The 17302-nt window shown below is 31.8% G+C and overlaps 5 protein-coding genes and 1 long non-coding RNA gene across 8 annotated transcripts; 3 read left to right on the forward strand and 3 right to left on the reverse strand.

The window, feature by feature from the left end:
* The first annotated feature begins 400 nt into the window (after positions 1-400).
* On the forward strand, positions 401-3883 carry LOC132701532 (uncharacterized). Of its 2 annotated transcripts, none has more exons than XM_060669553.1 (5): positions 401-507; positions 762-851; positions 2201-2763; positions 3380-3616; positions 3673-3883. In XM_060669553.1, exons 2-5 carry the CDS (start codon positions 780-782, stop codon positions 3881-3883), a joined length of 1083 nt encoding a protein of 360 aa, XP_060525536.1. In that variant the 5' UTR covers positions 401-507; positions 762-779. The 2 variants fall into 2 exon arrangements, with proteins under 2 accessions (XP_060525536.1, XP_060525535.1); XM_060669552.1 differs by having other exon boundaries at positions 438-518.
* Positions 3881-8830, reverse strand: LOC132701528 (helicase POLQ-like). Of its 2 annotated transcripts, none has more exons than XM_060669547.1 (16): positions 8694-8830; positions 7605-8633; positions 6994-7098; positions 6825-6941; positions 6569-6774; positions 6325-6470; positions 6036-6273; positions 5772-5986; positions 5467-5719; positions 5005-5098; positions 4791-4948; positions 4644-4739; positions 4498-4596; positions 4262-4450; positions 4075-4209; positions 3881-4019 (listed from the first exon to the last, which is right to left on the reverse strand). In XM_060669547.1, exons 1-16 carry the CDS (start codon positions 8722-8724, stop codon positions 3939-3941), a joined length of 3192 nt encoding a protein of 1063 aa, XP_060525530.1. In that variant the 5' UTR covers positions 8725-8830; the 3' UTR covers positions 3881-3938. The 2 variants fall into 2 exon arrangements, with proteins under 2 accessions (XP_060525530.1, XP_060525528.1); XM_060669545.1 differs by adding an exon at positions 7149-7324 and having other exon boundaries at positions 6825-7098.
* LOC132701538 (c-Myc-binding protein homolog) lies at positions 6025-10343 on the forward strand. The gene is made up of 4 exons (XM_060669563.1): positions 6025-6158; positions 9106-9209; positions 9265-9386; positions 9486-10343. Exons 2-4 carry the CDS (start codon positions 9186-9188, stop codon positions 9733-9735), a joined length of 396 nt encoding a protein of 131 aa, XP_060525546.1. The 5' UTR covers positions 6025-6158; positions 9106-9185; the 3' UTR covers positions 9736-10343.
* A 284-nt stretch (positions 10344-10627) lies between these two features.
* LOC132701537 (prefoldin subunit 3) lies at positions 10628-11890 on the reverse strand. The gene is made up of 3 exons (XM_060669562.1): positions 11676-11890; positions 11183-11580; positions 10628-11012 (listed from the first exon to the last, which is right to left on the reverse strand). The coding sequence occupies exons 1-3, from the start codon at positions 11748-11750 to the stop codon at positions 10919-10921; spliced, it is 567 nt and encodes a 188-aa protein (XP_060525545.1). The 5' UTR covers positions 11751-11890; the 3' UTR covers positions 10628-10918.
* Positions 11891-12004: 114 nt separating this feature from the next.
* LOC132701534 (pre-mRNA-splicing factor 18) lies at positions 12005-17243 on the forward strand. The gene is made up of 6 exons (XM_060669557.1): positions 12005-12456; positions 12513-12630; positions 12694-12857; positions 13175-13387; positions 16620-16832; positions 16976-17243. The coding sequence occupies exons 1-6, from the start codon at positions 12394-12396 to the stop codon at positions 17228-17230; spliced, it is 1026 nt and encodes a 341-aa protein (XP_060525540.1). The 5' UTR covers positions 12005-12393; the 3' UTR covers positions 17231-17243.
* LOC132701541 (uncharacterized) lies at positions 14031-15612 on the reverse strand. The gene is made up of 5 exons (XR_009618787.1): positions 15240-15612; positions 15085-15162; positions 14522-15011; positions 14243-14341; positions 14031-14188 (listed from the first exon to the last, which is right to left on the reverse strand). It is a non-coding gene; the product is annotated as an uncharacterized LOC132701541 (long non-coding RNA).
* Positions 17244-17302: the final 59 nt, after the last annotated feature.

The raw sequence follows: 17302 nt of genomic DNA on the forward strand, positions 1-17302 counted from the left end.
TTCCCACAATATGTCCCAACAGTACCATAGATGACAGAATTTGGTTAGTTTTGGTTAAGTAGGATTCGATTTCAATTTGATCCTCATAGATTATAACAGTGGTTGGTTACACGCTATGCACTTTGATCACCAATAATTGTCATCCAATAGATCAAGAGGCAAGAGTCGAATTTCAACACTCTCACATCCGAAATACTGCCATAATTTTACTAAATTTATTGAAAAAGTATTCCGAAATGGAATTTTTTATGTGCTTCTCTTACAATAATTTATTTATACTATTTTGTCTTCTGCATTTATAGATTTACCAGAAAATTACAAATGGGAATAAAGATTTTTAGTAAATATAGTATCCACGCAAATTTAGCACATTTCCGAACACTGCCTAATTGTTGTTCATAGAGGTTCATTGATTATTACAATGTCTGAAACAGAAAGAAGGCGTTAAATCTTTAGCCATGACTAATGTTAGTGTTGATCTTCTGCTTTATAATCGTTTAGAAATCGGCAAGTATTTGGTTAGTTACTGTTATTCTGTTGGGACAAAAAACAAAGAATGTAACTTGGTACTACTGCATTCGAGTCAATCATTTAATGCCTTCGAAAAAAATCCTTGGCACAGACAATCTATAAAAGTTCTCGTGTGGCTGGGGCTTAAGGATTCTATATCTTCTTTGCTAACCTTATTTTACTTTTACAATTATCGTTTTGATTGAAATTTGTTACGGTATTTTTTAACATCTTGTAATTTGTTCTTAAAGGTTATAGAAACAGTTGATATGGAACCGTTTCATACATCCAAATGGGGGATTACTGGGACAGGACAGACATTGTGCGAACAATTTTTGCAGGTAATATTAAGTTATTTAAAAGGCTTGTTAGAATATACCTCATTTTCTTTTGTTTTTCCAACCTGTCATTTGTACGGCAAATTCATGTCCTAATAATTTCATTCTCATTTGCGAAATTGCCATCAATTCGTGAAACTAAAACTTAAGCACCATGCTACCAAGAATAGTGATTTTAAAAAATGTGTTTTTGGGGACACACACTCTATTTAGACGAATCGCGAAATCAAAGAGTTTCATAATAAGAAAAAGTTTTTTGAATAACGAATCTGCCATGAACAACAATGTAATCAGGAGCCTAAAGATTAAGCTATTATTGCTTGGAGTATCTTTCACGGCCCTCGGGTCATTTGTGGTTATTCAATTTGGTGGCCCAGAACAAGGAGAAAATGGACAAATACTTTCAGATGAACTGTCTGTGCTTCCAGTTTGGAAACAATATTTACTAAGAACACTCCGGCACATAGAAAATTTTGCTCTCTCCATCCAGGAACCATCAAGAGAGAAACTACTACCAGATCCAGTTGGTTATCCGTATTATCAGCCTCCATACACTCTAGTGTTGGAATTTACAGATGTATTAGCACATGCAGAATGGACTTACCAAACTGGCTGGAGATTTAAAAAGCGACCAGGTGTTGACTATTTGCTGGAAAGTTTAGCAGGGCTCTATGAGATTATTGTGTTCACAGCTGAGCAAGGGATTACCATTTTCCCAGTAATAGATGCTTTAGATCAAAAGAATTTAATCTCATATAAACTTGTTAGAGACTCAACCCATTTTATTGAAGGGCATCATGTGAAAAATTTGGATAAACTTAACAGAGACCTAAAAAAGGTTATTGTCATTGATTGGAATGAGAAATCACTGAAGTTTCATCCTGATAACCATTTTGCTTTAACTAGATGGAAAGGAAATGATGATGACCAAACTTTGATAGATTTAACCTCATTTTTGAAAACTGTTGCAAACACAAATATTGAAGATGTAAGAGAAGTTTTAAGGTTTTACAAACAGTTTGATGATCCTTTGTCTACTTTTAAAAGGAAGCAAATTGAATTTTTTGAGAACCAAAACAAAACTACTAAGCAGTCCAGACCTCAGCCTTACTTTAAGAAAGTTTTTGATCGTCTGTTGTAAAGACCATGTTATTGTTAAGGGACAATAGATATATTCTCTTAGTATGATGTAATTCCAAATTTCAATTTACAAAATACAAACTTTTTTTATTGTCAAAATAGAATTTGAGAATTTTATATTTTGTTTTCCTGTTTTTTTTATCAGCATTTTGGATGTTGTGAGTGTTGAAATAGTTATCTCCTTTTAATGTTATTAAACTTATTCATTTTAGGATGCAAAAAGTAAAAAAAAAATTGAACAAAAGCAGCTTAAAATGAGAAGGAAAAGATTGAAATTAAAATCTGGTTTTGCAATAAAAAATGAGACGAAAGAAACACAGAAGCTGATATCTCCACAAAAGTCAAAAACACTGAAGAAAGCATTTCCTGACATACAAAAACTGAATGATAACATAACATCCTTGTTGAAAACTAAAGTGAAAATGCCAAAAAATGCTAAAAAAATAAAAGATAAGAAAGGGGCCTGTAATGTAAATCCTGGACTTATAGCCAAGCGTAAACGCCAATTAGCTGAACTACAAGCACATATAACAAATGATTCTAATAAAAAAAATAATCCTGATTTGTCTTTAAGGCAAAAAATGATAGAAAGGCTGGAATCTGCAAGATTTCGATTTTTAAATGAACAAATTTATACAGTTAGTGGTAAAGAAGCTGAAAAAATATTCAAAACTGACCCAGAAGCATTCCATGCCTACCACAAAGGTTACCAACAACAGGTCAGTAGGTGGCCTATGAATCCGTTGGATAGAATCATCAAGAGCATCAGTAAACTGTAAGTTATACACTTTTTGATTTTTAATACAGGAGTAGAGTATAACATGCTAGGGTATCATATACACGATTTGTTTATTTTCAAAGAATAACAAATTTTATAATACATGAATCTATTGTCCCGTGCAGAAAAGTAAGTGTACTTTTATGTGCGTACCAAATGCATGTCTTGAAAACGAAAAATTTTATCCCTTCCTAGGTTAAACCTCCAGTGTAATGCAAGAAGCAAGCATTCTTTGCCGAGGCGCCCTAATAATCTGGCAGTACCGTAACATTTCCATCTCACTTCTTCCTTAAAATGTCAGGGTAAATTGTCGCCCTTGATGTTTAACCTAGGATGCAATAAAAGTTTTGTTGTCTGCGCCAATAAATCATACACTTTAGTACCTACCATAAGAAGAAATCTTATAATGGTGTGAACTGTTAAAATTTTACTGTATTTAATCTGTATATTCAATATATTTAGTAAATATATGGTACATGCATATGCATTTTTACATTATTATTGTCATATTTTATTTGAAAAATTATATTTATAATTAGGTATACTTAAGGGATAGGCAATTACGTATTGCCATAAGAATTCCTTAAGGGAATAAAAAATTCTGTTTTTACAGGCCAAAAGGCTACAAAGTCAGTGATTTTGGTTGTGGTGAAGCAAAACTAAGTCAGTCACTAGAACATACAGTGCATTCCTTTGATTTAGTAGCAGTAAATAAATTTGTCACACCCTGTAATATGGCCCACGTACCTCTGGAAAATTATAGCATGGACGTTGCAGTCTTTTGCTTATCTCTTATGGGCATCAATCTGTCAGACTATTTGATAGAAGCCAACAGGGTTCTCAAAGTGGGGTAAAACCTGATTATTTATTTGAGTGTCAAATTAATTTTAATGCTGTGCCTTTCAGAGGCATGCTGAAAATTGCAGAGGTGGCAAGCCGTTTTGATGATGTTAACCAGTTCATCGCTAACTGCAAGTATTATGGGTTCAAAAAAACCTGGATGGATCTATCCCACAACCTATTTTATTTCATAGACTTTAGAAAGGAATCTGATGTGAAGAACATAAAAAAACTTCCAAAGTTGAGCTTGAAACCCTGTATTTACAAAAGAAGATAATAAAGTACAAACATTAATACCACATTATATTTTAGTCATCCATGTTACCAAAAATCTATTTCACAGGTTGCTCCACTCCATCTAACACATCTTCAGCTTCTTCCCGAAGATTTTCAACCCTCTCAAGCAACAACATCTAAAAACTCAATCGAGAGAACATGCTGAATTTGTAATAAGGAAATTTGTAGTACCTTTGATGCTGCCACCAACTGGCAGGCAACATTGTATGACATAAATTCTATCTTCTCCGTTAAATCTGACACTTTTGCCTTTGCTATAGACTGAAGAGTCTTATATCCTGCATTGAATAATTGCATAGCTCTGCTCTGAAAATGATAAATATGAGTTGAGGACAAAGTATAACTTATCCCAGTTTACTTGTTTCACAGCAGGTAATTCCATAAGTGGCAAGAGCTCCTTTACACAGCAATGTGACAATCTATTACTCATACCTTTTAGTAAATATGAAAAGGCCCAAAATTCTTCCAGTTGCTCACAGAAGTTGACAACATTTGATGCAAATGTGGCTGCTGCAGTCATTAAAGTTTGAATTAAGCCTCTGTCGACCTAAATATATAAAATAAAACATAATCCTGTTTCGAGATTTATATTACCTGATATTTTTCAGACACTTCAAACACAGGTGTTTCATTCCACAAATCATAAAGCATTAATGTCAGGTAAAATCTATTCAACACCTGATCTGGTATATTCTAAAAATGACCAAATAAGATGTTATTCTTTTCTGCTGCATAATTACCTTAAGTGGAATGCCTGACAACATTTTTACAATTGTAGCTTCATCAAATCCTAAAACCCTCGCGGTATACATTTCTTTTTGTCCTAAACCCATGAGCTTAAATAAAAAAAGTTAAATAAATTATATCTTAATGACTTTTAATTTTACCTGCTCATAATAAACTTGCATATTTGGTTTGATTTGCTCAGATGTGTCATACGGTGTGATAAGGTACAATAAATGAAGACAATCTAATAATACCAAACTCTTTTGAGCTCTGTAAAGGTCATCATAGAGTTGATGAGCACGAGAAATTTCCAGCCCCCCTATTGAATACTCAAAATAACATAATAAAGTGTAACATATATTTGATATTTAGCACCTTTGATAGCTGCTGCACCCAAACTACTGACCAATAATTTTGAGTTACTGGTTAATACTACCATCTTCTTTTTTGGACTATTTTCACTTTGCAGCTAAAACAAAATATCACTATCTAGTCTATACTTTGATTACAAGATTTCTAAGGTCAGCCAGTATTAAAGATGACCAAAGATTTGATAAGTTTTAATGGAATAGTATAGATTGTTAATTGATGGTAAACCAGCAACACAACTTAAAAAATTGCTTCAGAGATGTGTCACAGGTTTTAGTTTTGGTTCAACATTAATACAAGAAAAAATTACTAGAAAACTACTGTAAATTCCAATTAAGGTGAAAGTGAGTTTCTTTTTTTATTTTATTCAAATGGACAGATTTTTTAAAAATAATTTTATTATCAAATTTGTATCTTAACGACATCTGATGGCTAACAAAATAAAGTAAAATTTTAAGGATTACTTACACTTAAATTGTTCAGTGTCATATCTAGTTTTACAGTAAAGTCACATATATTAGATGTGGGTTTTTTGTTTCTTGAACAAGATTCCTCTATGGCTCCCATTTTAAAAAGACACTTAATTGCATTGTCAGTCATTGCTTTTATATCCACCTCCAACTTGTCCCTCTGAACCGCCATGAGTGTTGATCTTATAACAGCCTGCAATTGGCTTCTTGTATTGGCTAATCCTAAGCTTATACAACTCAAAAGCAAATGTCTGAAAAATGAAGTGTCACTTTGATCAAATTCTCACATCTTTTTGATCAAACCTTAAACCCTTGCCATCCAAAGAATGTAAACTTGATAAAGCTTGGTTCATTGGACTCATCAATAACTCTTTAAGTTTGGGTAAATCCGCGATCTGAGTGATGACAATACTTTCCCCTTTCTCTCCAAAACATGCTCTGCCAGCTCTGCCTACCATTTGTTTGTATCTTGCTAGACTTATAAAATCTCGTCCAATATATGGTGACCGCAAAATAACCTATAATAACATATTGGAGTTTTAGCAAAACAAGAATTCCAACACATGCCCTTTTTGCTGGTAAATTGACTCCTGCGGCCAATGTTGAAGTGCAACAGATAACACAAATTGTTCCCGATCGGAAACCATCCTCAATTAGTCGGCGTTCATCGCTTGTTAATCCTGAATGGTGGTAAGCAATTCCAAATGGAACAGATACTTTCAAAATGTTACATAATTCGCCAGATTCGCTCTTCAGAGCATTTAATAGCTGCTCCTTCTCAGTTTTTTTAATATTTTTCAAGTCTCTAGAGGGATAATCTAATTGAAATGTGTTTTAAAATTCATCCATTACTTACGGCTTTGCCAATTTGCACAACAAAAATGTAACATTTTCGCAGTTTTTCTTTGATGGACAAAAAATCAAACAGGACCCTGTAGATACTACTTCTAGAGCCAATCCACCAATCATATCTGGGTCAACCTTTGACACTGGTTCTGAATACTGTTAGACAAATAAATTAAGATTTATTGATAACAATCATTTCACCCAAATCATCTTTTAAAGTAGTTTACTTAAAATACTTTCATATGCTGATATACCTTGTAATCAACTTTTCTGGCATCTACTAGCAAATCACTGTCGTCGCTATAATTCCAATTAATTCTGGCAATTTCATTGCCACACTTTACATATTCAGTCAGTTCTACAGGTCTGAAGGTATTTGTGTAGACATTTGCATTTAAAAACTTACATATATCCCCAATATTGCCTATTGTGGCGCTCATACCAATTATTTGAATATTTGCTAAAAGAATCAAATAGATTCTACCTCCGCACATAAACACCTAAAATTACCATTAAGGAACAAAACTTTTGTCAAACACGACTCCAGGGTTGCACCCCTTCCTTCTTCACCAATTAAGTGAAGTTCATCAATAACAATAAGTCCGATTTCATTTAGTCTGCCCGTTTCTATAAGACTATTAATTAAACCTAAAGCTTTCTCAATTGTTGCTATATATACTGAGCGTTTCCTGCGTCGTTTTCGCGGGGGATATGTTCCTTTGTTTGAAGCATATTCCTCTACCAGAAAATCGAAAGATACTCCAAATGGTGAAAATTCCCAGACCTATAAAGATTATTTCAATCCCTTTCCTATCAAAACAACAAAAATCGAACCTTTTCTTGAACAATGGAAACGTAGGGCAAAATAAAAATGGCGTTACATTGGTAACAAAGCACCTCTCTTAACATTAAAATTTCTGCAACCAATGTTTTTCCACCACTTGTTGGCAACGCATATACCAAGTTTTTCCTACTATTAATTGCCAATTTTAAACAATCATCTTGCCAGCCTTAAATTATTTTTTTAATCTTACAAATATTAGAACCTAGGTACTTAAAATATATGCTTATATTTAAAAAGTGAATTACTTAAACAAAAAAAAATTGTTAACTCTACAGAATGTAAATGAATCTGCTTTCACTCAGTAAACATGTGTAATAAAACTTTGCTACAGAACAAAAGTGAATGTGCATTTCATCTTCAATTTCCTAGAGAGATCTTCAACTTACATTTATTTTTAAAAATTTGTCTGGAAAGGTACTCGACTTTTCTAAATTTGGAATACCTACCATATAACTCTTCAATCCCTTTATATTGCTTAATTAAGTCTTGCACTTTCTTAGGTAATCCATAAAATGTTCCTAAAGGACGGAACTCAGCTCTCTTTTCACCTAGGGTCAAATTCAAAGGGCTTTTTGTAATTTTCTGAAGTGAAATGTTTTTGGTTGCATTGTTAATTAACGCCTGCTTAATAATAGTGCCAAAACTGCAATTGCGAGTCTGGTCCCAATCAATATCAGCAAACTTTTGACTTAAATCAGCTTTCAATCTTTTACTATCCTGCTCATCAATGATTTTCGTTGATGAAGTAATGTCATCATCGAAAATAACATCTAAAACACTGTCAGGAATGGTTCTTTCAAAGTTACTAGTTCCCATTGCACAAACTGAATACTCAATTTCCTGAAACAGTCTATCAATTTCATTTTTATATTGAGTAGTCACAGATTCATCATTAAACAACAAAGACTTATCGCTACTTTGTCTATTTGTATACTCATTCAAAGTAGTTGATCTGTCTAAAAATGATTTTAACAGTGGCAACTTGAAAATTTCTTGATCATTATTATTTTGACTGGAATTACTATTTCTTCTTTGGGAAGTGTTCGAGTTTTTTTGCATTTCCTCATCAATCTGTTTAATTGTTTGGGTGTCAAATGCTTGAGAAAATATATACTCTTCATCCACTTTTAGTCGTTTCACACATTTTTTTTCAGCACTGGTTGATTTGTTTGAACCATTAAAAAATTGTGCAAAAGCATCAAACTCAGACTGATCCAAATTTGCATGAGCCGACGTTTCGGAAAATCCTTCCGACGTTTTACAGTCTTTTCGACATGTAAAGTGATCATTTATTTTTAATTTCTGTTTGACTTTCTCTTGCTCATCAGATAAATTAGACTTACTATTTTGAAGACCAGAATTTTTAATGCTACAATTGTCGGAAGATCCAAATCCACTGGAATTATCTATCCTATTCAACATCAATTTGGAACATTTGCCCTTTATTTCTGTCTCTCTTATATCTGTTCTTGATGCTATGAATAAAGTTATATTTGGAAATAAAAAATAGTTATTAGTTAAAAATAAATAGCTACCTCTAGATGAATTCCTTCTTACAAAATCCATACCCTCACACTTTCATTTATTAGACCAAACAGAATTGAGTTAATTTAAAGGACATCTTACAGTTTAGAATATGTAGTTGAAGATTATTTCATTCGAGGTTATGTGGCTAATAATTTCTTCTTTTATTCTTGCAAAAGAATAACGCTCTAGTCTTGGCCGATTGATCCTAGCAGTCTTGGCTAACAAGAAGAATAATACTTTGAATCTAAAGCAAAATGTGATAGACACAATTGCCGTGGCCTATTTAATCAAAGACTTAAGCACAGAATCAAAATATGAGAACATAAAAATTTATGACAAATTATTTTTCAGATTTTTCGCTAGCTTGACAAGTCTAAAAAAAGTTTCCCGCTTTTATCCTAAATAGTTTTCTGTTTCTAGCTACCATAATATATAGTTGGCCACGTTTCACTGCAAGACTTTTGTGAGTTTGTCAAACTCTTTAAAACACAAATACCGCTATGAGTGCAAATCCGTCTTACAAGGTGAGTATAAAATTGTTTTAAGGACCTCATTTTTTTTTTACGCGATTTATTTTAGCCGTCCGAAGGGAAGCGAGAGGAATTTCGAAAATATTTAGAAAAAAATGGTGTCATGGATGCACTTACCAAAGTATTAGTTAATCTGTATGAGGAGGTTGATAAACCCGAAGATGCATTAGAGTATCCTTTTTTAACATATGATGTATTTGTTCATTATAGTTAATGTAAGAACCTCATCATTTTTATTAATAACGTCAAGATTTATCTTTAACTAAACAGATTTATTCGTGACAAATTGGCAACTATAGCAGGACTGGAGCCTCAGAAACAAGTGCAGAAAAAACTCGATGAAGCTAATGACCGAATAAAAGATTTGGAAGATCAATTAAAATCTCTAAGTGATAAACTTCAAGGCGACACAAAAATCTTTGAGTCTGATATCAAGGAAGAATCCTTTGAGGATCCCATAACAGAACCTGAAAAAGTTGAGGAAAAGCCGCCTGAGAATCTAACTGATCAGGAACAGTAATGTTTTCGGTTGTTATAATTCTGTTGGATATTTTTCAACCAACTGTTAAAATGATAAGTGCTTTGGAATAATACTGCTTTCATATTCATGTTTGGTCCACTGGCACAAATCATTTTAAAAATTTGGTTGAATTATGAAGTGTCTTAGTTATATAGAGTGCCTACTACTCTAATTTAGCTCTGTACTTATTGCTTTAAAAAGCACTTTATGTACTTAGTAAGAGATTTTGTTGACTTTATTTACTTTTCCCCCTGTATTTCTGCATTAGTTGGTTGGAGGAACATTAAACAAGAACCTATGCAAATTTGTTTTTGTCAACATATTCTTTTTAATTTGTTATTTTCATTTGGAAATGTTGCCTCATTTTACATTCCCTAGTTGGTCTGTATTAAGCCAACCAGATTTATAAATACGGCATTTAAAATTCTTTTGCAATGCAATCAATGAATTGACACAATAAAAACTAAAGTAAACAAAAAACATATATACTAGTTTAGTTGTTTTGAATTATGTTATGAATTTTACATTTATTTAGTTGAAGTTGAAGAAATTTTGTTTTGTATTATTACTTCCGAGAAAATAAATGCTTTGGTCTTTATTGAAACTTATTTCAGTGTTTAAACAAGGTTTCTCTACTCCCTACTTTAAAATACCCAATTATGCAGGAATCAAGCCTGTGAAAAGTGTCACGATAAAAACCTCAGCTTCACTATGGTCACAAGCCACTTCAGAGGATTCAGGCATTTTAGTTATGGTACTTTGAAATTGGTCAAATCTGTTTTGCAAAAATGTACCCAAAAATTAATTGTAATGTTTTTTCTAGAATAAATTTTTAGGTACATTTTTGTGAATAATTAACAAATTTCTAACGACATAGTTACATAATCTATTAAACTATTATTTGTATGTACCTATATTTCCCAAGACCTTATCCTATTGTGATAACTTATTAATAGAACATGGCACAATTTGAGCAGTCCAATAATCAATTACAATACTTTGAAATTTATTGATTCACAAAATTTAATAACAAAATAGCCGTTGATTACATTAAAATAATGAATAAATAAATCTTTTATTCAGAAAACCAAAGGTTGATTGTTAGGCAAGTGTTAAAATTCAAATGAAAAGCACATACTTCAAGATGCCTTAAATGAAATTGATGTACTTTAGAAGTTCATAATCATTTTGCAGTTGTAACTTGAGCTGACTGACGTCTCTTAACATCCCAGTTATATACCCTTGCCATGTTGACTTCAGTGGTGGTAAATTGATCCCTGAAATTTAAAATCATTAACATTAAATTATAGAAATGACAGTCCACTGTAACTGAGAATAAAATAAATACTATTAACATAATAACATTTGTTTTCCAAGGGCCATTTGGTTTGGAAATTATTGTTTTTTGTTTGTTGCTTTCCTTTTTTCAAGTTCAGTAAAGCCTCACCTTAGAAAATCCAAATCATGATCCGCATAACCTAAGTTTCTTTCAGCTGCTGCAATATTCTGTGTTAGAAGTTTTTTCGCATCATCTAAACTATATTCCAACATAACATTTGCTCCTAACCAAAGACACACTTTGTCAGTAGGCATAACCTGTGCTTTGGCAAAAACTTGTTCACTTAGAAGAAACTGAGTTTTGAATTCCTCTTTTTGTTTCTTCAGTTTTTCAATCATTGTTAATGACCGTTTTAATTCAGGAATCTGGTTTTGCAGGCGCTTCTTTTTTGACAGCAAATTGTACTCCATAAATTTATATTTTGCATGCTGATTATCTAATCTCTTTAACACTTCTTCAATATTTCCGTTGTTTTCGGATCTTGCCATATAAGAATCAACATCTTCCTAAGGCCAATGTAACTTTCAGTGTCATACAATCATAAAATGTACAGAACCAAAAAAGGATATAAGCAATAATAAGCACAATAACGTTAACTTACAACAAATTCAGCTTCTGGAATACCCGCGTAAGATTTTTTGTCACCTAATTCAATTTTATCAGCTTCAAAATCCATTTTAAAACAAAAATGCAACCTTTCCTTCCCCAAAGCTTCTTTTTGTGTCAAGGTTAAGAATAAACTATTCTTTAAGACTCTTTTTTTAAATTAATCACTTACAATTGTTACCAAGATCATTCGGCCAGTGTTTGCATAGATTGGTATTATAACCTAAAAATACTCGGCTATTGAAGAGTGTTATCCAGGATGATTTCTATTTCTTTACAGTAGACTTGTGAATAAGGTTGAATTTTTGATTTATGAAAATTGCTTCATTGACAGTTGAGATTTCTGTTTTGTTAACTGGACTAGCGATTGCGGTAATATATCTTTGAATGCTTTCAAACGAACGAGTAGAGATAGCTGCTGCTATTGAACCAAGCTATTGATTGCGTTTTAATTAACGACCAAGTTGAAATTAAACGTAATGTGAATTCAATTTACGTCGCTCTGTAAAATTATGAACACATGCCAATTTAAAAAAAAATTCTAGCCTAGACCATTTTAGAAAAAAAGAAAAATCATTTTTAGGATATTTTTGTAACAAATGCATCCAAAACAAAATACTGAAGATCAATGTTTTTATGGTTATGTTATTATAAGATTTTGTTTTTTTTTCAATTTTTCTATTTTGAGTAGGTTCGATTCAAAAAGATAAAATATGGATATTTTAAAGGCTGAAATTGAAAAAAAACGGAAGGATCTGGAAGAAAAAGATATTTTGGTTAGTAGTTTTCACTTCTTTGGTGTATTGCATTGAAAATATAACTTTTATTAAAGGCTTCTAATAAAAAGTACTTTAAAAGAGGTGATTTGACAGCTAAGGAACAAGAAGAATTTAGGAAAAAGTATCTTGTTACAAAAGAAAAAGCCAAAAGTACCACGGAAATTTTACAAGGTATTTTATTTCTGTCATTAAGTGAACATCAAGGTAATTTAAGTTAAATTAATTAATTATTAGGTGATAAAACTGAATCAGATATTAAGCACAACATTTTACCTAGACAAGAAGTTATTTCAAGATTAAGAGATCGAGGTGAACCTGTTCTTCTTTATGGCGAATCTGAGTTAGATGCTTTTAAAAGATTGAGAAAATGTGAACTACTTGAACCTGAGAAAAACAGAGTGAGTAGCGGTACATACATCACCTAAACTGTATGTTTAATTTTATGTATTTGAAACATGTCCAAACATTGACTCTTAACATGACACATTCTTGAACTGAGGTGGCTTTTACTTGATGAAAATCCATTTATCAAAATAAATAAGAACTAAAAGTTCAGATTTTCACGAAATTATATATTATGACATGACAATTGTTTCGACAACACCGTGTCTTTATGATAAAGACACTGTGTTGTCAAAACAATTGTCATAATATATAATTTCATGAAAATCTGAACTTTTAGTTCTTATTTATTTTGATGACACATTCTATATAGGGGTTTAGAAATGACCTGCAGGAAGCAATGGAACAGGTAGATCAAGCATATCTTGATGAACTGTTAAAATCAAAGGCTTCTGGAAATGAATGCAAAGAAGAAACCACAACTCAAGAACCTGCTCTCTCCTATGAAGAAATTAGGGAAATGGCGAAAAAAATGGGGAGAGGAAATAGGGAACATGATATGACAGTTATTGTTCATTTTGTACAGGTGAGTAATAGACATTTTCATTCACATTGTAGATTGTGGGTGAGCCAAAAAGAATTAACAATAATTAACTGTTAATTAAATCTGAATTAAATTATTTACAAAATTTAATAAACTTGTAGCTTTGAGGCAAACATATCAACAAAATATATTTCATTTATTAAAATTAATTTAAATTAAAAATTGCCAGTTATTTTTTTAATTTTATTAATTTTCCTGGGATTGAAGTTTACCCTGGCTATCTTATGGTGAATTCAAAAGAAATTAAATTGTTTCCTCAATAAATTTGTTCCTTATTGTTCTCGTGGAGATAACTCTAAAACTAATGAAGATTTTGCAAAGTTTCCACATAGTGATAAATCTGAAATTATGTTATTCACTTTAAAATTTGGAAAAGAGGTTGATTTTAAAGTAATACTACTTAACAAGGATAGTGGGAGGGCATAACTTGAATATTTTTAAATTTAATTTTTAGTCAATCTGTTACATAAAATATCTTGAAATAAAATCTTCATCTAATAGTCTTAGATTAGTTGCTGCACTTCATCACCACTATGAATCATTTGATTTAATTTTTATTATCAATGTGCAAATGTTTTAAACTTTTATATGGTTTCGAGTTCTTAAAAACCAATGTCTGTTAATTTCTAGAAATGTTCATTTATTTTTTTTTCTGCAAATCATGATATGAACACTGTATTTGATAAACTTGAATCAGTATGTAACATTTTCAGTGCCAATTGTTGTCTTATGGAGCATATGGCGGTGGATGTTCTTTTCTTATTTGTTGTCCAGCCGAATTATCTAAAATACCAAAAAATTAGGTAACAATAGTAATAATTTGTTGCTTTTAATCACATCCTAATTGACTGCTTTGGGGCTGTTCGACGTGATATTGTTGATGCACAGTGGGAATTGTTGCAACTCCAATAATTGGAATCGCTTGAATGAGTCGCCCTAGGAGAAGAAAACGAATAAAAAAATATTCTCTCTCGCATTTCATTTGTTTTTAGATGATTTTTTATTTTTTACAAAGATTCGATTTCATATATACAATTGAAATGTTTTCTGAGAGTACCCTGTATAGTTGCCAGTTTGACAAAACTCTCCATTATAATAGTTTTAGGTTGTACTCACCAGATTGTAATATTTTGTTTCTTAAGTTTTGATATGCAAACTTAGTATAAATGACAATGCCAATTTGTCCCATCATGTAGAATCCCATTAAAAAAAATCCGAAGACCATTAGAGGACCAAAAGAATCGAAAGCCATGGTACACTGTTAATTGTTAGCGAGACCAATAAATTTATTATCAGTTCGAAAAAAAATGTGCGCTTATCCGCTTGTTTTGATAAAGTTTCATTTTATCAAGATCGAATTGATAATTATTGTGGTTCGAATGGGTATTATATATATTATTACTCCACAGTCTATTTAATTGGGCAAGAATTTTTAGCCTGAAAAAAGTAAAATAAGCGTAGCTTTTTTTACTCGATATATTTTTTTATCAGTGGTATATAATAAAAATAGGACTAGAACTATTTATGTTGTTATATTACTTCAAATTGACATGTTTTTCTCAATCAAATACTAATGCCGGATTTATGATATTGGGAACTCCATATCCTAAAAACGAAAAAAAATGCATAATACAATATTTGGTATAAAAATTGAACCAAGCTGTCCAAATCTTACATACTCATATCAATATTATTGGGATGGATGGGTCGTAAATTTGCTCTTCTAAATCTTAGATTATCTTCCACAAAATAATATCCTAAAAATAATTGGATTAGGTTTCAGCTAAGCACTAAGCAAAATAATCAAATTTAAAAAGAAATTAGTTTTTAATACCTTCATTTAGAAGCCTAAGAAATTTTCTCCTTCTGTATTCAAAAATCACGATCTGGATGACAACCAAAAGTGAAAATATTGAAAAAATCACTATTAATATAACTCCCGCCGTTGGATCGTCACGAGGATCCATATCGGAAATCAACTATTATGCGTATAATAAACATTCACTTTTCATTTAATCGTTAATGATACAACACGCGACAAATATGTTCAGTTATTTATGTTTGGTAGTTGATGTATTTGTGGATTAGATAAGATAAAAATTTGTTGTTCAGATCAGTCTCTGTGATCACTGACGCAGAAGAGCTGGTGCAAAATTGTAATGCAACTGGTCTTTTATCAATTTTCAATTTTTATTCCAAGTGATAAGAGGTAACTTTAATATCTGGCAGACACTGAGTAATCGATCTAAAGTTAACCTATAACGTGGTAAAATACCTACACCCTTCGATGAACCACATAATATATATGTTTTGTTTTAGGCTTCCGCGGGTCTTATATGTGTGTTGTAAATTCTTCCGCGCGCGCGCCACACACACACACACACACACACACACACACACACACACACACACACACACACACACACACACACACACACACACACACGCACACGCACGCGCACCCGCACGCGCACCCGCACCCGCACCCGCACCCGCACACGCACCCGCACACGCACACGCACACGCACACGCACACCCAACCCACACCCACACACACACACACACACACACACACACACACACACACACACACACACACACACACACACACACACACACAACAAACAAACAAAAATACATACATACATACATAAATATATATATATATATATATATATATATATATATATATATATATATATATATATATATATATATATATATATATATATATATATATATATATATATATATATATATATATATATATATATATATATATATATATATATATATATATATAAATTTGAAAAATTGTAATGCAATGAAAGTTAAACATTTGCCCATTAAACAAATACCTATAAATAAATATATCCATATCTTGCATTTGAATGCGGAACTAGCGCAAAGTTCTTTTTGTTTGCTTTTTTGACGAAATATTTGTAGAGCAGTAATTTCCTTTAAAAAAAAGTGTTTGATTTAATTTTGGACAGAGCCTTAATAAATCCTTTATTAAATTAGAACTGCATGACTTCAAAACACTATATCTCAAAAAATATGGTTTTGCTGACCAATATTTATGTTCTTTTGTTATGTCGAACCTTATCAGTACAGTTTGCCAAAGTATTGAATTAACACCCCGTATACTTTTATTTGAGTAGACTTCCTATTTCAAACGAATATGTGGTTTCTTATAACATGTAACTTATTACAGCTACTGTTGACTAAATGGAGTGAGCAACTCCAAAACCGATCTGCGGAAGAGAAAACCTCAACCAAGGGAAAATTAGCTGGCGCGACTTATACGCAAACTCAAGTTTATCTGAAACCACTATTGAGAAAGCTAAAAACGTTTACTCTACCGGAAGACATATCCGACAGCCTGACAGAAATTATAGTACATCTCCTTAATAGAAACTACTTAAAGGTAAATAATTCAATAAGTTTGCTCATCATAGTTTAAAAGGTGACCATAATTTTTTGATAAATAATAAAATTTAATCATAAGGTGAAAGTTAAAACTTTCGTAATTCAAAAATAACTGGTTTATTTTATCTATTTCATTACTAGGCAAGTGATGCTTACCTTCAGATGGCAATAGGCAATGCGCCGTGGCCTATTGGAGTGACTATGGTTGGTATCCATGCTCGCACGGGAAGAGAAAAGATCTTTTCGAAAAATGTCGCCCACGTGATGAATGATGAAACCCAAAGAAAATATATTCAGGCATTGAAACGACTTATGACAAAATGTCAAGAGTATTATCCCACTGATCCTTCAAGATGTGTCGAGTATCAGATATTTCATGATACAAACAAAAACTAAAAAAGGTCTTATTTGCATAGAATTTATTAATGCATTGTATATAATTTATCCATATACATTTTTTATTATAAC

Source organism: Cylas formicarius, unplaced genomic scaffold (genome assembly GCF_029955315.1).
Source record: "Cylas formicarius isolate icCylForm1 unplaced genomic scaffold, icCylForm1.1 PGA_scaffold_4__25_contigs__length_36172078, whole genome shotgun sequence".
NCBI classification, from domain to species: domain Eukaryota; kingdom Metazoa; phylum Arthropoda; class Insecta; order Coleoptera; family Brentidae; genus Cylas; species Cylas formicarius.